The sequence below is a fragment of the Poecilia reticulata genome, chromosome 5, assembly GCF_904066995.2.
Source record: "Poecilia reticulata chromosome 5, P_reticulata-male-v2, whole genome shotgun sequence".
Lineage (NCBI taxonomy): Eukaryota > Metazoa > Chordata > Actinopteri > Cyprinodontiformes > Poeciliidae > Poecilia > Poecilia reticulata.
In genome coordinates, this window is record NC_088834.1 from 26,400,382 (window position 1) to 26,421,248 (window position 20,867).

At 39.8% G+C, this 20,867-nt stretch overlaps 2 protein-coding genes across 2 annotated transcripts in view; both read left to right on the top strand.

Annotated features, from left to right (window-relative positions):
* The window catches only part of dnah1 (dynein, axonemal, heavy chain 1), a gene marked incomplete at its 5' end in the record, with an annotated part of 35,465 nt that extends 20,701 nt beyond the window's left edge, over nt 1–14,764 (top strand). Inside the window, 27 exons of the mRNA XM_017304994.2 lie at nt 558–749; nt 854–964; nt 1,135–1,320; nt 1,433–1,627; nt 2,034–2,201; nt 2,321–2,512; nt 2,624–2,755; nt 2,971–3,096; nt 3,289–3,408; nt 3,515–3,664; nt 3,757–3,917; nt 4,687–4,909; nt 5,634–5,829; nt 5,948–6,099; nt 6,187–6,383; nt 6,487–6,631; nt 7,489–7,647; nt 8,115–8,246; nt 8,373–8,543; nt 8,688–8,867; nt 10,243–10,413; nt 10,942–11,118; nt 11,250–11,380; nt 11,777–11,921; nt 12,146–12,352; nt 12,770–13,004; nt 14,432–14,764. Coding sequence (XP_017160483.2) covers nt 558–749; nt 854–964; nt 1,135–1,320; nt 1,433–1,627; nt 2,034–2,201; nt 2,321–2,512; nt 2,624–2,755; nt 2,971–3,096; nt 3,289–3,408; nt 3,515–3,664; nt 3,757–3,917; nt 4,687–4,909; nt 5,634–5,829; nt 5,948–6,099; nt 6,187–6,383; nt 6,487–6,631; nt 7,489–7,647; nt 8,115–8,246; nt 8,373–8,543; nt 8,688–8,867; nt 10,243–10,413; nt 10,942–11,118; nt 11,250–11,380; nt 11,777–11,921; nt 12,146–12,352; nt 12,770–13,004; nt 14,432–14,553 — 4,476 coding nt within the window. The remainder of the gene's footprint in view (nt 1–557; nt 750–853; nt 965–1,134; nt 1,321–1,432; nt 1,628–2,033; nt 2,202–2,320; nt 2,513–2,623; nt 2,756–2,970; nt 3,097–3,288; nt 3,409–3,514; nt 3,665–3,756; nt 3,918–4,686; nt 4,910–5,633; nt 5,830–5,947; nt 6,100–6,186; nt 6,384–6,486; nt 6,632–7,488; nt 7,648–8,114; nt 8,247–8,372; nt 8,544–8,687; nt 8,868–10,242; nt 10,414–10,941; nt 11,119–11,249; nt 11,381–11,776; nt 11,922–12,145; nt 12,353–12,769; nt 13,005–14,431) is intronic.
* Nucleotides 14,765–14,906: 142 nt separating this feature from the next.
* The window catches only part of mapkapk3 (MAPK activated protein kinase 3), a 28,069-nt gene continuing 22,108 nt past the window's right edge, over nt 14,907–20,867 (top strand). Inside the window, exon 1 of the mRNA XM_008409622.3 lies at nt 14,907–15,699. Coding sequence (XP_008407844.1) covers nt 15,394–15,699 — 306 coding nt within the window. The 5' untranslated portion in view covers nt 14,907–15,393. The remainder of the gene's footprint in view (nt 15,700–20,867) is intronic.

Consider the following 20,867-nt stretch of genomic DNA (forward strand, 5'->3'; position numbering starts at 1 on the left):
GTGGGGCCAGTAATTGTGCATCTGAAGATTGTATTAATGGCACTAAATGACAAAATCATGTAGAGGCTTTTGAAGAAAATTTCTGGTCTTCTCAGAAAGGTGTTAACAAATCTTTGCTGACTCTTTCTCAGGTAGTCAATCTCAAAAAGGGTATGTTGTCACCTTCAACAGAAAGCTACCATAGGAACCTGTTCTGTCCACGTCTTTGTTTCGTCACTATGAATATAGAAAGTAATTTATGGGAGGATGCTTAATTTTTCTGGCATTCAGCACATTTAGATAATTTTGTGTTGGAGGGGAAAAGTTCATCTGCTAAAACAGAAATTGGCACAGTTTGTCCAATAGGTGACAGCAAAGCACACACACAAACCTTCTGATTGCGTGGTGTGAAGCAATCCTCATTCAGTGATGATGTTCAAGTTATTTACGTCCCTTTACTATTGCTGTCCAACTGAGTTGTGACTACGTCAGATGCATGTTAACGTCTTGACAGACAACCAGAAGGAGTGTGGCTTTACTGTCCGCAGAAGACATGACCCGAAAATTTCTCTCCACAGACCCTGATGTGTGTGAACATTCATCAGCTGATGGTCAAGAAGACTGCGCAGTACCAGGCAGAGCTGTCTCGATGCAACTACATCACAGCTAAGAGCTTCGCAGAATTCATCAAACTCTTCACAGATCTGACCGAACACAAGAAACAGAAGCTGAACAGTTCTCTTCAGCACATAGACGGCTGTCTTGACAAGGCGAGGCGCAGAATAGCAACTGATTAGAGGAATGAATTATCTGTGTTTAATTAGCATTGAGTGAGCATTAGTAACTTGATGAATATTCTATGGTCGGTCTGTAGCTTTGTAGCACAGTTGAGGTCGTGAAGAGGCTACAAGAGGAGGAAGAGGCGATGCAACCACTTTTGGAGGAAGCTGCAAAAGATGTTGAAGTCGCTTTGCAGGCCGTTCAAGTAAGCAAATGTCAACAGAAGTGTATGAGCCATACTTGAATATATAACAACAAATACAATAACGGTACTCTGATTTGCTGTCCATCCTTTATACACTGGAACAAAATGCTATCACTGACAGTTGAACATTGAGTTTTATATAGAATTTTTTCTGGCTTTTCTTTTACTAGGACACTTCGGCAGTCGCAGTGGAGATTCGTAAATTTGTGCAAGAAGAGCAGACAAAAGTTTTAGACAAAGAGCGTTTTGCCAAGGCAATCGGTGTGAATGCTCAGCGAGACATAGACAAGGCTGTGAAGACGCTGGATAAAGCTCTCGACAGCCTGAAGGCCCTCAATCCAAGCAGCTTCATTGAGGTACGTTTAGTTTTCATTACCTTTCATGCAGCTGTGTTGAACAGCTAAAACATGCAGAACCCTGGACTATAAGTTTTACATCTATTACCTGAATGATTTATATATTTCACAGCTCCAAGACCCTGAGCAGTATACCCGGGAGATAAAGCTTGTCCTTGCAGCGGTTTGCATCATGAAAGGCATTGAACCAGTTAAGGGCGCTACGGAAACGCCAGACGCGCTTAACTTTGAAGAATACATGGAACCTGCTGAAGGTCTCCTACAAGAACCTATGGTGCTTCTGGAGAGCCTCTTCAGCTATGACAAGGTAGACCTCACTGATATTATACAGGTACATGGAATAGTACCACTTATAATGCTTTACATAAAAGGACATAGAGATGATGTTGCCCTCAACAACATCTTTAATCAACCAAAGAGATCCCTCAGATATAGTTAAGCCCATAAGTATTTCCATGTACCGCTGCTTATTTTAACCCTATCGCTCTGAAATGCTTGACGAGATGTTCAAAGGCTTTTAACATTTGGAGTTTTTTTTTTTTTTTTGTCACATTACAACCAGATTTGATTGGAACTTTAATGAGCAAGTAAGTAGTTAAGTTTTATTTGTATTTCCAGCTGGGACTGAAATGCTTTTATTTCGATTTGTCCTTTGCCTGTTTTGCTGCATAAAACTAATTCTGTCCCCCCGCGCCCCGATGCCTGTTGTGCAGGACAACATTTCAGAAGATGCTGTCAGTCTGCTACAGCCCTACATCGACGATGAAGAATTTCAGCCTCCTGCCCTTGTCAAGATTTCCGTCACCTGCAGCTCTATTTGCCAGTGGGTGCGAGCCATGTATGACTATCACTTTGTGCTCAAAGCTGTGGAACCAAAATGGGTGAGATCTGAAATGTCTGCTTGAAACATTCTCTTGACAACGGTATCTGTGCAAAATGAAAGATTCACAGACATGCAGGGAAAGCTGCTAAACTGTTGGACTTGTCAACACTGTTGCAGCAAATTCTCAAGGAGGCTGAAGAGGACTTGAGTGCCGCCAAGCAGGTTGTTTCTGATGGCCAGAAAAGACTGAAAGAAGTGGAAGAAAGCATTCCCCCTTTAGAGGCAGAGTACCAGCAATGTTTGGCTAAGCAGAAAAAGCTGGTCAACGAAAATGAACTGACCGAAGCTCACCTTGTCAGAGCAAAAGAGGTCGGGAGAAAGACTGAGGCTTACATACAAAACAAAACAAAATAAACTTTATAGCTCAGGACAAAAGGAAAATATTAAGCTTTTGTGACATGTTTATTGTTTGCTCTCCAGTTAGTAGAAGGGCTTGCAGAGGACGAAGAGCAGTGGAAGGAGGCAGTGATACATCTCGATAATTTGGTTTCTAATTTAGCCGGAGACATGCTTCTGTGTGCAGCTTACGTCACTTACCTTGGACCCTTCTGTGTAAGTTTGCCAGAACTTTGGTAGCGGATGAGAACATATGTATTGGTACCTGCTTTAGAGGATAGATTTGTGGCTCTGAATCAATCTTTTACATCAAAACTTGGATTACAGGCATTGAATTGTGTAGGTGACAAAATGTGAATAAGTGGAGGGAGTAACGCACAGCTCTGTGTATTTCCACTAAGATCATTTTTATTTGCTGGTTTTGTCTTCAGGATGTGTATCGGGCAGCCATAGTAGAAGAATGGCTCAGATGTTTCAAAGAGCTGGGTCTTCCACACACTGAGGAAACTAATCTGATCAGCAGTTTAGGAGATCCTATCACAATAAACTTTTGGAAGGTCAGAAGCTGGCTGTGATTGGAGGCGCTACGATTAAATAGATTTAGATTCTTTTTTCTGTTTTTTTTTTTTAAACCAATTTTTCAGTTCCTTTTACATTATAGAATCAAACCTGTTCTTACAAGCTTACATCTCCAAATGATTTTGAATATTTTGAATGCATTGTCATATGTTTTTACTCCATGTACATAGATCGATGGATTGCCCAGTGATACGTCATCAGTGGAAAACAGCATAATTGCCCAGTATTCTCCCCGCTGGACACTGTTCATAGATCCACGGGGTCAAGCCAACAGATGGATCAAAAACATGGTAAAGTCTTTCAGATTGTACCTTAATTACTTGCCGTTGTTGATGTGTTGCATAAAAAGTTAACAAAGTTCATATATTAACTTATATTGATGCTGTTTTCACCCAGGAGCGGCCCAATGATCTGAGGGTTTTGAGGCTCAGTCACAGTAAATTCGTCCAAGGTATAAAGAATGCTATACTTGATGGTAAACCCTGCTTGGTGGAGAATGTAGTAGAGGAGTTGGATCCCGCTATAGAACCTGTCTTGTTCCTACAGGTGGTTACACGTTCATCCTCTTACATCTGTTGGCAGAAACTCAAAACATTTTCAGAAAACGGAGCTGTCTAATCTGTATTTGTCGCTTATAGACCTTTGAGGAGGAAGGCAAGACGGTGCTGAGGCTGGGTGACTCAGTCGTTCCGCTATCTGAGGACTTCAGGTTGTACATCACCACGAAGCTGCCAAACCCACATTACTCTCCAGAGGTTTTTGCCAGCGTCACCGTCATTAATTTCACTGGGTCAACCAGGTAACACACACACGTTCAACCGGTAGAAGGGGGAAAAAAACTGAGAAGCTTCATTTTTGTTGTTCATTACCGTTTGCGTCATTATTGAGATTCAGTCGAAAAGATTGGATTCAAAGAGAATGGTCAGTCAGTCTGTCTGGTTCCTAAATAGCAGCTGTTAAACTGTTGAGCTTCCCAAAAGTTTGACAAAACTGGGTTAGAAGACATTTTGTATCCGGCTTTTCATCGATATTACACCGATTCAGGGCACTTACCTGCTTAATATGTGAATGCACTCAAAAATTATGAATATCTTTTGCAAACTCTATTGTGTCATATAAAAGTAGTAATTCTGAGTCATCGTATTATATCTACATCTAAATTTTATAAATCTAGCATTTTCATTTCACAAGTTTCACACTGGAAGTGTTCGTTCTATATTATTTTAAAGAGCTAGAAGGAGATAAGAGTAGAGGAGAGAAAGAAGCTTTGACTTAATACAAATCAACACCCAGAAGTCTGCTTCTACACCTGCAGAAAGAGAGAGAAAAAAAGCAACAAAACAGTAACTTATGGATTTATAATAGTAACAATTACAGCATCACTGGAAAGTACAAGTACAAGATATATTTAGTGGCAATCGCAGCCCAGAGTAGTTCGGAACTCCAAACACCTGTCTGAAATGTTTATTCTAAAGACGTCATCATATACTACCCTGGTATTTCAGCTCTATTATGTATGCCTCTGTTTGGAGTCCTTGTGTTTGACTGGACAATTTGTGCTCAATCAGCGGCATGGAAGACCAGTTGCTCAGCCGGGTGGTAGCCGAGGAGCTTCCAGACGTGGAGGAGGCAAAGAACAAACTGATAGTCAGCTGCGCCCAAATGACACAGGAACTGAAGGAAGTCGAGGATAAGATCGTGCTACTTCTCATCTCTGCAACAGAGAGATTTGTGGATGAGGATTTAAATCCACAGTTGGAGGCTTGTAAGATCAGAGCCAAGGAAATCAAGGTCCGACCATTGAAAAGATAGATCTTGAAGTCATCACTGAATGTTTTATGTATGCTGCCTTTAAAAAGTATCCATAAACTTTGAAGTTTCATATATCAAGTCACGCTACAACCACAAACCTCAAGGGGTTTTAACTCGATTTTATGTGCTAGACCAACACAAAGTAGAGCATGAGACTCATAGTCTCAGTCAATCCTTAATTGAACAACCTTTCTCTCTACCAAATGTGCACATCAAGAGACGAAAGTCTTTGCCAATTCTTCTTTGAAAAATACCTCAAGTGCAGGATTGTATTGTTTTATAACCTAACCCCGTATTAAACATCTCCACAGCTCTGCTTGACTTTTCTGCCATGTCTTTTGACCTTTATGATGCTATTTGTTGACTAATGTTCTTTAACAAACCTCTGAGACCTTTGCAGATCAGCTGCATTTTTACTGAGATTAAATTACATACAGGTGGACTTCTTTCAATAACTTCTGAAGGCAGTTGGTTGCTGTGGACTATATTTTGGGATAATAATGATAAGAGGCTGAATACAAATGCGCTTGACAAACATGCACTACTTTATAGGTCTGTCACAATGGAAATCCCAAATTATAGTGGAGTAAAATGTGGAAAGGTTCAAAGGTTATGACTATGTTTGCAAGTTTCCATATTGTACTTTAAGCTGCTATTGGTGTTGGTTTTGATTTGCTTTTTTTTGGGTTTAATTTAATGACAGACTAAAATACTGGAAGCAAAGAATACGGAGAAGGATATTGACGCTGTTCGTCTGAAGTACTTGCCAGTGGCAGTGCGGGCTCGGATTCTGTTCTTTTGTGTGTCAGAGTTATCCAATCTTGACCCGATGTACCAGTACTCCTTCGAATGGTTCCTTGCCATCTTCATGAAGGCTATTGCCAACTGTGACACAGCAGGTACAAAGCGAAACTGACTGATTTTGCGGAGAATTGTTTGTGTGTATTTAATATAATGAGTTTAAATATGAAACATTTTTATGATTTTGGTTGGATATCTTCATCGTCTGTCGCACAGACACAGAGGAGGAGAGAATCAACAGCATCAATGAATGCTTTACCTTCAGCCTGTACGTGAATGTGTGCCAAGGCCTGTTTGAGAAACACAAACTCATGTTTGCTTTTTACCTGTGTGCTCGCATCATGATGGACGAGGATAGAATCAAAACCGTAAGTAAAAGAGTCGGTAAAAGACTCGAATCGGCCTAGCCCATGTTAGCTTGCTGAATTTCCCTGAATCTTTTATTATCATGGCAGAGTGAGTGGAAGTACCTGCTGTCTAGAGGGGAGCCGGTCCACAAATTGACCAGCACAGAAGTAAACTGGCTCTCGGATCGGACCTGGCAGGACATTTTAGACCTCAGCACTCTGGATAACTTTGAGGAACTGGCAAAAAGCTTCACAGACCATCTGGAGGGCTTCAAGAAAATTTTTGCCAGCAACCAACCCCACAGGCATGAAAAGATTAACCCTGTACAAACACATGCACTCTTCACTTCTTTGTGATGAAATCATCAAAGTCTTATAAGGTGGCTTTCTGTGTCTGTGTGTCTAAAGAGAGCCGCTCCCAGGGGAATGGGACACCTGTCTAAACTCATTCCAGACGTTGCTGGTCCTTCGATGCCTGCGGCCTGACTGCTTGATTTACGCCGTGCAGGACTTTGTGTCTACTCATCTGGGAGAGCCCTTCATAGAGACTCGGGTAAAAACCCCTTCTCCTCCCTGAAGCCTCAACTTTTCTCTTAATTCAAGCATTTCTGAAGATATTCTGAGCTCCCTACCAGCATCTTGGAGGTCGCTAATTCTTCAATTGTGAAAGTTTTGTCTCCCTCTGCTGACCTTGGAAGTGAATTGCATTGATTACATGGATCGATCCATATTTTTCCTTGGTGAACAACCTTTTATATCTCAACTGGAATTAAGTCCATGTTTTAATTAAATGGACACAGAGACAGAAACAAAAGGGAAATGATGGGAAAAAAGGAAGGAAAAGAGGTGGGGAAAAGCGTTAAAATAGAAGAGGGAGATAAGAAAGGCTAGAGAACATAAGAAAACATGCTAGACATCTGCTTCTATACCTGCAGAAAGAGATGAAAACAGAAACCTGCAACAAATAACATCCACATATAACGACAATGTAACTGAAAAGCACATGGTACTATTTAAAACACACTATTTAATACATTATCTTATTAGGAGTGATGAGTGGGGCTGCTTATGTTATCCTTTTCTCAGGACTCAAAATATTTCAGCCTCAGTACCAGCAACAGGTGGGGGAGGGACGGGACTCTGCTCCATAAAGGCAGAGAACACTTTGGTCACTCCAGCATAGGCATGTCATTTAAATAAATTAAAAGTTGGGAACAATATGACAGTAAATTGTTGTTATTTTTTTAAATGTATCCTTCTCCAACCTTGCTGTGGGATTGATCCCAGTAACTGGGCCATGCCCAACCGAGACACAATTACACAAAAATAAGTTAACGCAAGAATGAACTTGTACCTGTAATGGTTTTGGTGGTTTTGCTGCCATATAAACGTTGTTCTGTGTCTCTGCAGATGTCAGATCTGTCTGTAGCCTTCAAAGAGTCGTCCCCTACCCACCCCATCGTCATTATCCTGTCTCCTGGCACTGACCCCGTTGCTGACATCTACAAGTTTGCGGATGTTATGGGTTTCTCAGAGAAAGTTAGCGGCATCTGTCTGACTCTAAGGCAGGCAAGTCCAACTGTATATTCTGTATTTCTCTTTCTATTTTTATTTTTTTTACTGAATTACCTTGTCCTTGTGGTTCTGAGGTGGTTTTCTTGATTGTTTCTGGATGAATACAAGCATTGCTTCAAACTACTTTTACCACATGTAGCGTTCCAGCAAAAATTAAATAAACCTATCTGCCGGTTTTAAGGTGAGTTATTTCCTTAATCTAAAGGAAACTTCACTGAAAATATTTACCTACAGTAACTACACGTTCCAATTGTGGTTGTTCTATAAACTTCAGAATGGACTTTGCAGATCACTGCCTGTTTATGCAATTTAAACCTCCCCTAGGTATTACACTAATGTGTGGACAGTTAAACTTTCGTAAATCATAGTATTCTCCAGACTGCCCGCTCCTAATGTCCAATTTTTCACTTTGCTCCTGCCATTTTTCAAACTACCTAACCTTCTGCTGTTATTCCCATCAGGGTTCCATGCCTGAGTCTATGATGCGGACTGCTATGAAAAATGGTCACTGGGTCATTTTCCAAAATTGTCACCTGGTGCCCGACTGGCTGCCAACGCTGGAACGACTCATTGCGTGCATCAGCCCCAAAAAAGTAAGGACATACAAAAACGATACTTTAAGAAACAACAACTGAGCTCATCTTTTTGAAAATAACTGTGGACTATATGGAAACAGAGGATTTTTTAAACTCTTTTACTGGCACGCCCTTTGTGCACAGGTCCACAAGGATTTCCGTCTGTGGCTAACCATAATTCCCTTTAAGAAGATTCCAGTATCCCTTTTTCGAAATGGCTCCAAGATTGTCGCAGAGCCTCCAAGAGGCATTAGGGAAAATCTGGAGAGAGCCTACCTGAGATTTACCGACGAGTTTCTGTCTTCTTCAACAAAGGTCCATGTCGCCCTCTTTATGTTCATCTCCATATTATTTACTCAAAACATTTCATTTGGATTTTTGTTTTGTCTTGTTCGCAAAGTTTCATTCGAAGGGGCTGGTGTAGTTCAAATTATTTACAATGCCTTTCTGTCTTCGTAGGAATCCCAGTTCAAGCCACTGCTTCTCTCCCTCTGCCTGTTTCATGGGGTTGCCGTGGAGCGCAAACGATTTGGCCCACTGGGGTTTAACACTCCCTACGAGTTCACTGACGAAGATCTGGATGTCTGTGTAGACCAGCTGCAAATGTTTTTGGAGCAGTACCAAGACATCCCCTACAAGGTGGTTAGACCAAGCATGTCCATTATTTCTCTAAACCACCAAAACAAAATAAAAAATCAAAAAATCTTGCATGACATATTTGTATAGGGCCTTGTATACTACCTTCCAAAACAACTCATACCCTTTATTAGATCACATATGAAGTGAAAGGAACTTTCAAAACATTTTTAGCAGTAAGTAATTGAACAGTGTGGTGTGCATTTATTTTAGATTTCTACCAAGTCAATAATTAGCTGCTATTACAGCTGCAAGTATTTTAGGGTACGTCTCTATCAGCTTTGCAAGTGTAGAGACTGAAATGTTTGTCCATTCTTCTTTTTAATATTGCTTAAGATCAGTGAAGATAGATTGGGACTTTGACTGGGCCATTCTTTTGACTGATCTAGCCCATTCCATTTGGGGCTTTGGGTCTTGTTGCCTTTTATTAAGTTTTATCCATCTCTGCATCACCTCCAAAGCTACAATCCAGCTTCTATGGTTACTGCGTCTGGCCTGTCAAGTTAAGTGAACAGTCATGGTGTCCGTGCATCCTTAAAAATTCTTAAAAGCTCATACATAAAGTCATGTATCTAAAATGAAGGCCTTAAAATGTCTTACATGTATATTTTTAAAATAGTTTGCATTAATACATTAATCACAGGTATTAAATGTTGTGGCAGGACTATTTAATGTTGTATAGTCTATGTATTATTTTCTGGTGGAACTTTTTTGTCAGGCAAAAGTTTGAGTCGCACTCAGACATATTCATTGCATTCTGTAACTTGAGTCACTTGCAGCCACCAGTAACTAGCTGCTAACATACCTTCCCAAGCCAGCTGGCTTGCTTTTATGCATTCAGTACAAATTTATCACCAAGTGGCTGGAAGAAGTTTGTCCATTTCTGTGGAGAATCAGGTCTTAAATTTAATTCTTAACCGTCTTAAAATGTGTTTAAAAGTCTTAAATTTGAGTTGGTGAAACCTGCATAAGCTCTGGTCTAAGTAGGTTTGCAGTTGTGTCATACTCTTTGTTTTTAAATGATTGATTGCTCAGGGCTCCTTGAGTTACTGAACGTTTGGGATCTTGTTTGGGTTTCAGTGAGTTTTATTTTGTGAAATTAGAATAAAAGAAGTTGAACAAAAATACATGTCAACCTTTCGGATTTTATTTTTTGTAAAATCTATATAAAAAAATATATACATATTTTTCCTTCACTTTCTTCTTCCCAGTTATTCACTACCTTCTTGTGGTCTATCACTTTAAATCCCTACAAAATATGTTGTAATGGCTAATTGAAATAGAAGTGCTTTTACTCTAAGACTAAAAGTGTGTCTGTAGGCATTGTCATTTATCTGTCTGTCTGTAATTTTTTTTTTTTTGTCCTCCACATGACCAGCTTCTAAAACACACTGCTGGAGCGGTTAATTACGGCGGCCACGTGACGGATATCTGGGACGAACGGTGTCTGCTCACTCTGCTGGACGACTTCTACTGTCCTGACGTTCTTAGTGACGATTACGTCTACTGTGGTGTCTACCGGCAGGTCGACTCTAATCTGGGCATCGAGGTTAGATAAACACAGAGCCATTTGATTGATGGTGTGCATTCAGAATCAAATTTGAGTGCATCAGTTGGCTTACAAAACTGAGAAGGTTGTCTGGAGCCGCAAACAGACGAGTCTGGAATACACAACATCGAGGACAGTCATCTGAACACTAACACAGCACGTCAGTAATTTAAAACCACAATTCTGATCATGTGTTGTTTTAAATTAGGAGCATAAAAGCAATCCTTTGAGACTAAGCTCCCCTGAAAGGTGCATTCTTATTTAAATATCAGTTGTCTGACCATAAGTTTACAATGCTCTAATGCATTCGCATCAATAAATAGTGTTTTCTTTACTCTATCCCCAAAATCATAAACGAGGAAACGTAAGAGGTGAGACTGTCGATATCTTTCTGTTTGGAGTAAACAATGTCGAGATGGTTTGTGCTGAGTAAGGATGTGTGAAGGTCATCGGTGCCTAAAAATATATTATTTGAATGTAACTTGTATGAAGACTGTGTAAAATGTCATTGTACCTCTGACCCTAAAGGGCTATTTAGCATACATCCGAGATCTGCCCATCAATGATACACCTGAGCTCTTCGGTCTCCATGAGAACGCTAATATCCGGTTTGCCCAGAATGAGACCTTTGCCCTGTTGGACGCTCTGATTGGTCTCCAGCCTCAAGCTCCCGCTACGCCGACTAGAGACAAAACATTTTATGAGGTTCTGGCAACAACTGATTGATAACGTTTCTGCCTTTATTTGTGCTAATAACATCTGTGTGTTTTTATTCATTCAAACCTGCAGTCAATATGAGAGACGTGTGACAGTTTGTGTGTCCTTTTTGAATTCAGACAGTGGAGGAGGTTGTGATCGGCACTGTTAGAAAACTCCCTCAGCCTTTCCCTCATCATACGGTGACTGAGAAGTACCCAGTTCTGTATGACCACGCCATAAACGCAGTCCTGATCCATGAGGTCAACAGGTGAGATCAGTCTGACAAAAACATTCATAAGCTTTAATCTAGGGCTTATGATAGATTAACTGCAATGTTGAATTTGGGTCCTAGATCGAAATAAAGTAGTGCGTAGATATAAAGTGAAAGAAAAAGGACGAATGGTTTTCTGAATGTCTTTCAAACAAAAATCTGAAAAGTGTGATGGTTGTTGTTTTTGCTGTACAAGCCAGACTGAAACTAGTAGAAACTCAGTTTTAGACTACTGAGAGATATTTAGCACTTAAAAATGTGTATATGTTTATTTCAGCTCCATTTCAGTTTTTTTATGTTTGTTTTTTGTTTTTTCCTTTGATGTGTTCAGAAACGTTGGTATAGTGCGACCAATACATAAGATGCTTTTCGTTCTTATTTGTTGTCTTTTAGATACAACAGGCTGTTGGAGGTTGTTTGTCAGAGTCTCAGTGACATGTTGAAGGCTCTGAACGGTTCGGCTGTGATGTCTCCAGACATGGAGGTTATGGCTCTCAGCTTGTTCAACAACAGAGTGCCTGACATATGGCAAGCCAAGGCAAGCCACAGAGAACTGGAAATAACTTAAATTCTCACATAACGTTGTCTAATCTCTGTAAAAGCCTGAATACGTGACTATTGATAGATGATATGTATTGATAATGTGAAGTTTCAGAGATACACTGTAGCGTACACCTTGTTTTCTGTTTAGAATGTCCCAAATTTGTACATATTTCCTGCTTTTAGTCTCTGCTTTCTAGCTGCCATGCTTTCTCTCGACAGGCGTACCCCTCCATGAAGCCTCTGGCTTCCTGGGTGTGGGACCTTCTCCAGAGGATCAGTTTCTTCCAGCGATGGATCTCCGACGGCAACCCATTTGTGTACTGGATTAGCGGGTTCTTTTTCCCACAAGCCTTTCTCACCGGAACCCTGCAGAATCATGCACGCCAGTTCAGCATTCCTATTGAAACACTGGGATTTGACGTTAAGGTCCATCAGGCTATATTTGTGATAATAGTTCAAAAAAATTTTTTTTTTTTTCATATTTCCATGATTAATTTGTTGGAAAAATCTGGAATCTGATTTTAGTTCTTTCCATGTCTGGATATCTTATAGTCCAGTGGACTTGGTTCAATTGGGAACCAAAATTGCCACATTTGTTGCATTTTTGGTGTGAAAGCAACCTAAAGAGTGTTTTTGTATCTGCACACTAGATTCTCTTTATTGTCTGAAAACGTTCCTCTATCTTCTATCTTCTTTGTGTCTTTTCTTGTATCACTTCTTCTTATTCCCTCCTGGCATCCTGTTTTCCTGACCTCTCTGTGTCTTTCCCACATGTGAAGGAACCTGTACTTTTCCACATATGAGGTTTTTTTCTCATATGCCTTGCAATGCCTCCCCCTCCAGGTGATGGTGAAACCCCTGTCAGAGATAAGAGAAATGCCCAACACAGGCTGCTACATCCACGGTCTATTCCTGGAGGGGGCCAGCTGGAATAAAAAATCAGGCCTGCTCACTGATTCCACCCTCATGGAGTTCCACACACAAATGCCCGTCATCTGGCTGTTCCCCAAAGCCCTCAGCAGTCGAGAAACTACCTGGATCTACCTCTGTCCCGTCTACAAGACTCCCAGCCGAGCTGGTCAGTACTTATGCAATGACAAAAAAAATATCCACCCAAACACAGCAGATAAATATGTATGTGGTTGTGGTAATTTGCTAATTTCTGACATTTATGAAAGAAAATCTGTAATCCCATGTTATAAACTGTGTTAAAGTGGTGCCTGGAAGCCGAGGGTCTTACTCAAGTGTTTGTGTGCACCTCCTTAAAGTGGTTTTATTACTCATCCAAAATAGACTCCAGTTAAGTGTCGAGTTTCACGAAGCCGCTGAAAGTACAGCTCTGCGTCTTCCACCCACAGCACGAAGCCCACGTCTCATACTGGCTGTCTCATCAGTTTGTTCAGAGGTTAAATATTTATACGTTTACAACATTTTGTATAGGCTGAGCTCTAAAAGTATTTCATAGCATTTTATGAATCAAGTACTTGGTGCGTGTGACAAATAATGCTGAACTTTGGGTCTTGTAAAACGAATACACAAAGTGCAAAAGTGTAAACAGAACTGTGAAGTTAAAAGTTAATAATATTTCAGGGTTATATAAATAATATAAATAAGAGCAAACTACTTGAAGAATTCTTTACAGTCGATAAACAAAGCTTCCCCACAGGTGTTGAACTTTATCCTACTAAAAGTTTACAAAACAGCCAAGAAAATTAATGCTTTAGAGTTTATCCCGAAAATGTTATTTAAGCACGCTTAACTAGTTCAAAGTTAGTGCTAAATAAAAAATGTGTTATTAGTGAAAGTGTACTCACCACTGCTCCTTAGAAATTATGTCATTTTTAAAGGTAATTAAATGCTCTAGACTTTATTAAAGGATGTGAAACTAAGGAGGTTCAATACAAATGTTAGAGTAAGGTTATGACAAAATAAATAAATACAATTACGAGAACAAAGTTGGATGAGAAAACCATTGAAATATAGTTGAAATATTACCAGAATAAAGTCAGAATATTATAAAAACTCCAACATGAAAGAGCAGTCTTATAACTGCAGTAAAATGAAGAATGTTGAGCGTCGAATGCCAAAGCTATACTTTGGTTTTATAAATGAGGAAATAATCGCTTATCACGCTAGAATGAGTTTATTATCAGTAGCGGAACACACCCCGGTGTGTTTATTCTGGTAATTACTACAACTTTACTCTCGTACTGTTACGACTTGTATTTTTTCAACTTTATTCACATATAACTTTATTCTTATGATTTTTTTTCTTAGCCTGGCCCTAATACTTTGTAGCACAAATACATGCCACACTTTTCTGATTCTTTTCTCTTTTTTTTTTTTGAAAAGAAATTGGGAAACATGTTACTTTGCCACATTTATGTGCTACCTTATGGTGCTCTATGCTATGAAATAAAAAAATGTATACTAAAGTTTGTGGCTGTGAGATAATTATCTAAGACCCTGTATTATGCAGATAATGTGCCTTTTGTTTTCCCATAGGGAGCTCATCCACCACTGGCCTTTCCAGTAATTATGTGACTGCCTTGGAGCTGCCCACAGAGCTAAGTCAGAGGTACTGGGTCAAACGAGGGGTTGCCCTGCTCTGTGCACTGGATCACTGAGCACATAGCATGAATTTTTCTTGCATTCATCACCTTAAAGCTGACCAGTCCACAGCGACGGCACCTGCAGATTTCTCTCACTACACCTCGTGTTAGCAAGAATGTTCTGTAAAAATATATATATATATATATGATCGATTGTTTCTGTAACTTGACATTTTTACCACAGTTTATTTTATTATTATTTTTAAATAACATGTTTACGGTTGTACGCCTTGTCTTTTGTGTGTGTGTGTTTTTTTTTCCTGTCTGGGCTTTTTTATTTCCACCTCTCCTTATCGCGCTACTACTGAGTAAACGCTCAGAGAATTTCCGTCCTGCTCCTTTAAGACTGTCTCATAGGTCAGTGGAGAAACATGACTTGACTGAAGGAGGGGTGGCGCTTAAACAAACAGTGACAGTAGCTGGCCATGTGAATGTAACTAGAACCCAAGATCAACGGGAAACGGAGATCACCAGGGTCAACAGATTAAAGTCCTTTATAGAGATCTAATACTATTTTAATGTTCGGCTTTCGTTTCGGATGTGTTGAATTAATCAGCGGGGAATAAGTGCTGATCGGTGAAACTCGGGGAACAGTTTAAAAACAGGCGCGCAGTTAAAGGAAACATCTGAAACTAAATTACTAATGAGCTCTTAAAAGAAGACGGGGTGGGTTTTTGTGGCGTTTTTATCTCTCTCTCCCCTCTCCCCTCCTCGAGGACCTGTTGTCCAGGATGAGCAAATGTGTGATCGGTGTTTAGATTAGTGGTTAGGGTTCCGAACCTGTCGGCTTTACGCGGTGACCTGCGAGAGTCATCAAGCAACTTCTCTTAGATTCGCTCCAAGCCGGGTGCGATCATGCTTCAAAATGGTAACGGGAAGGAAAAACCGCCGCAGTCAACAAAGACCGATGGAACCGAATCGGAACCTTCAGCTGACAACCCGAAACAGCAGCCGCCGCCAGCTGCGCTCCCAGCCGAGGACACGAAGGGCACCGACACCGGGTCCACTCACTTCCCCATGCCGGCTTATCCCAAACTGGAGATAAAGCGCAACGCAGTGACTGACGACTACAAGATTTCCAGTCAGGTTCTGGGCTTGGGGATCAACGGCAAGGTTCTGGAGTGCTTCAACAAGAAGACCGGAGAGAAGTGCGCTCTGAAGGTAAAGAAGTAACCTGACACTTATCTGCTGGTTTGTTGTAGAAACGACATATGCAAAAGAATGGAGAGGTTTGTTTGAGCTCAGGAAGGGTGTCATTATACAGTAAGGACATTTTTGAAGCGTTGTTTAACAGATTTAATCTTTATTTGGAATTGAAAAGCATCTAACAAATTAAACTTTTGCAGGTTTTTGAAAACTTTTTTTTTTGCTATATTTTTTGTTTAAATGACAGCTCTGTTCTGTTCACTTACATTTTAAAGCATAACATGATGATATTATGAAATATTACACAGTTATTCCAATACAAACATCTGAGGATATTTTTACATATTGGTACTTTCATGCAAACTGTTATGGAAAAGTTTGCCCTTTAACTCTGTCCCAAATGCCTGTAAAAATGAGAAACCTGTTGGAGTATCAAAAACTTTTCTGGAATTATAAATACTCATACTCTTAGGAAAATAAGGAACCCAGAACAATTATTAACTTTTAAAAGTAGTTATACCCCTAAAATTACTTCACATTACAACCAAACATCTTTACCCCCCAAAAATCTGAAAAGTGTGGCATGCTTTTGTAGTTGCAGCCACCTAAATAAAATATGGTGCAACAACCTGCCTTCAACCCAGTGAGTAAACAAAATACAAATCTGGGAAATTTATATATATATATATATATATATATATATATATATATAAAACAATCTTTATTCAAACCATGGATGTTTGTTAGACAACTTTTAGACAAGTGTCACCATGATGACCACACCAGACATGTCAAGGATAATATATCTGTGAGGTTAAAAAATAGTATCCCAAGCTTGGAATGTGTGTCAGATTCCTGCTCAGTCCGTTATCCGAATACAGAAGGAGCATGGCACAAGTCTAAACCTACCAAGCAGAGCCGACTCCAACTGTTCTGGTGCTCTGGGCAAGATTATTGTTTGACTCACACATAGAGGTTCATAAGATAAGAGGTGTGCTATTCTTAAATTAAGTACTTTTAAAAAGCTGCACTACACTCCACGTTGTTTATCATCAGTGTGTCAGTTTTTAAAAGGTTTAGCTGTTTTACTTAAGATTAGCTCCATCTGTTTCTGAATCAATAGTGCAACTGGCACATGCATTTAATTTCATTATTTATTGTAATAATGAAGCTAGCCTCTTTAATAAGACATTGCACAACACTTTGCTTTTATACAACTTTGCTTTCTTTTAGTTAAACTAGCCTAGAATAATCAGTCGACATACAACAGCAGAGCTTCACAGTGTACTGTGAAGCCCCAATTAGCACACATAACCAGACATGTATCCCTACCCAGCAGCATTTTACTCTCTTGAGGATATTTAAATGTGGCCAGAAAATCTGTTCTTCACTATTTCATTCAAAGTTAGATTGCGATAAATAAATGAAGATTATAGATAAGCCGGAACATGAACAACACAGAAAAAACTAACATTTGATTTAAAGTCGCTATTAATTTAATGGTTAAATAAGTGAAACTGCTTTTTCAGTTTGCTAGAAATCATATAGCAACTTTGGTTTGTGATGGCATCAGAACCATCTGACACGTTTTTATCTAAACTGTAACTTAAGGAAACGCTTGAAAGGACAGTATTGTCTGTCAGACTCACCAAAATAGAATCAAGATGACCTAATACTGAATTAATTTAAACATTTGATTTCACTTTGTCAGCTGATTGTGGTTAGGACGGCTTAGTTTTCAGCACTGTCATGTTTTGCGTGTTGAGAGCAGGAACAAAATGCAGACAGAAGTTTTAATAAAAGAGAATTTTCAGATTGTGCGCAAGGAGAACAGGACAGAGTAACGGGAGGAACAAGTAGAGGACAACGAAGGTCAGTGAACTTATAAACTGTGGAAGGAGTGAAGAGTGACAGAGTCCAGATGAGCTAATCGGAGGAAGGTGGAGCAGCTGGGAGAGGAGAATGCTGAGCTGGAGAACTGTGGGAAAGAGACTAAAACTGACCTAAGTTTGTTTTTACTTATTTATGTTTTAGTCCTTGCAGCAATAGGCACCTTAGACAACCACTCCTATTATTTGATTATTTAATAACTACAATCTTTTTTGTTTTTGATCGTTTTCTTTTGAAATGAATAATATGGATGACTTTTGACTCAGATTTTACACGTTTTTGACGTTTTGTTTTATTCCTTTTTTCTTTAACCCACAGCTATGTGAGATAACATCGTCTCCACTTAGGGAGGCATCTTATCTCTGTGGGTTTATGGCAGAAAGAAACATCCCAGGGACCCACAGTAACTATTAAACATGCGCTCCAAAACTCCGGCCTTTATGGAAGAGTGGGAAGAAGTAAATATCTGTGAAGAGAAAGCCATTACAAATCTTGTTTATTCTTTGCCACAAATACATGATGATATATGGTGGAAGTAGCTACAGCATATTTGTTTTTGTTTTAGATTTTTTTTTAGCAGGGACAGGGAAGCTAGTCAGAGTTCACGGGAAGATGGATGAAGCTAAATCCACCAGTTAGAGGGTGCGAAATAACTTGAGAATGGGTTGAAGATGAACCTTTCTGTGGAACAGCAACCCTAAACATGCAGTCAGACCTACAGTTGAATTATATAGATCAAACTATGTTTGTGAGGAGGATGGCCTATGTAAATCCAAAGCCTGAATGCAATTGAAAATCTGTGGCAAGTCTTCAGAAATGCTTTCTGTCCAATCAGGCTGGGATCACAACATTGGCTGATCTTCAGATGTGCAAACTGAGTTAATACTTACCCCAGTAGAATTGCGGTTGTAATTGCAGTGAAAGGAGGCTCTGCAAAATATTGACTCAAGTGCATGCCAAATTGTTAAATTTTTATTTGTAGAATGTTGAAATATATGGAACATTTTCCATCCAGTTCACAATTGCCCACAAACTTGTTGGCCTACCTCTGAAACTCCTATAAAATACATTGAAGTTTGTTGTAGCATCACAAAAAAGTTCAAGATTTGTGAGTAACTTTTGTAAGTTGCTTACGTGTCTGAGGTGAGAAGATCTGCTTATCCGAGGAACAGATGCAAATGTTCGGAAAATGTCACTCTGTGTTTAATGCACTTGTCTTTAAAGACATTAAAATACATCTCTAATCACTGCTATGCAGATGATATTTAGTTGCACAATGTCTGAACTTCGCAGTCTGTTAATGTGCGTAGACGGTGTTAATGCGGTGGATGGCAGTTTTCTTTCATTAAACAAAGAAAAACTTAAATTGTTTTTGCACCAGAAATATCCATGTGTTGATAAAGGAGATATTTGGACCTCCTGGATCTTTAAAAAAACTTTGATTGTGGTTTTTACTTTGAATGCACATGTCAAGTCTCTAGTTCGTTCTTGTTTTTATCCTCTGCGAAATATCGCCAAACTAAGCTCGGTTGACTCGCCTTCTGAATGGAAGAACAATTATTCATGCTTTTGTTTCATCGTGCTAAGACGTGTTTTAGCGCACAAAAAGGTCTTAACGAAGTTGTTCAAAATGCTTCTACCAGGCTTCTGAGAAAATCCACCAAGTTTTCACATGTGACTTCAATCTTGATGCGCTGGTTTCCAGTTAGAGCTCTTCCTTTATATTGTATTTATATTGGAGAGTTTCTGCACCCACAACGTCCCTGGCAGATTTCTGACATCCTATGATGAGGTGGTTCCCTTTGCTAAGATACAGACAAACCTTCAGTGGCCCTCGGACTTGAGACTTGTGATCGGTGGTCTCTCGTGAAGCACTTTGTGATATCACTTATTGAAAGAGACGCGTACATTTTGATGGTGACATCTTTCTCTGCGAGCAGCGGAAACTATAGCGCACGCTTAAAGTCAGGCACGTGTGCAGCGCACTTACCTCTCACCTGTCAGCACAGTGTCAAACGCTCAGAGATTTGCAGGCTTATTCTAATCTGTCTGAGTGACCAAAACTAGCAGCAGCTGTGTTGCTGTGTAATCGAAAGCCTCAGAAAAGATGAAAAAAAAAAAACTGATAAAATTAGACCACGACCGAAAGATGAAATGCTAAAGTCAACATATTGTGGCAGAAACAAACATCCGTGAGGAGAGAGATAAAATGCATGTTGCCTAAAAATTTGAGGCTACAAGGCGAATTTCCTACTGATAAAGTGAGCTGTTCGCATGAAATGTTATCAAGGTTTAACAGCAGCGTTGTGTAATTCCTTGAATTCTTGTCTGATCGCGTAAACAGCTTTCATGATTGGCAGATTTTAGCTTTCATCAGCGTGAGCTCACAGAGGGTCATTGTGACACAAAGTGTGAGAAAACATCACAAACCGTGCAGTTATCGTAAGAAATTTATAGATTTTACAGGAAAATGATGGAGACAAACATACACACACGCTCCTAATGTAGCTCTCCCTCTGTGGTGTGTGGTTTGGCTTCGTCTGGGAGCCAGACAGCCCCGAGAGCTCATCTTTCATTTGCTCTGACGGATCGCATAAGGCGCCCCTTCTGTTCAGACAGATATTCGCTCAGACCAGGCCTCTCACACTCATTTATATTGGCTTTAACATCGAGGCAAGTGACTCAGAGCGATGTCACATGTTTCGTTGTTCTCATTTGTCAAATGTCTATCCAAGGACGTTCATATGCACATTAGTCTGCACCTATACTGACACCTCTTGGAGGTGTAAAAAAAAAAAAGAAAACTGCATAGATGTGAGGTATTTTAACATTGCATGTTGTGGTGGCAATGCCAACTAGGTTGACGGGGTTGAAGTGAAGGTTTTTTTTTTTTTCGCTTTTGCCTCTAAACAAATAGAATTGGAGTAGAAATGATCAAAGGTCTAAGGTGGATTCGAAAGAGTCGTCCATTTTGTGTCTTGAATTAAGAGTTGTTTTGAGCCATAAATGTGATAGATGGATATAGGTCTAATCTACTTTACGGCCGCGCTGGCCGGGAGCCATTCCTCTTAATGTAATTCGGTTACTGTTGTCTTTTAACTCAGATTTGTCTCACTTAGCGACAGGACAAAGGGTTCCTTGTGTTGTTTGGATGGCCTCTTTTGAGCACTGCCTTTAAGCACAAATCTAGCTTGTAATTATTTCATTTTAGAGGTCTCTATGAAAAGGACAGACCTTCTTAAAGTGAAGGTAGGTGTGTTTATGGCTGTGCTGCAAATCAAATACAAAATATC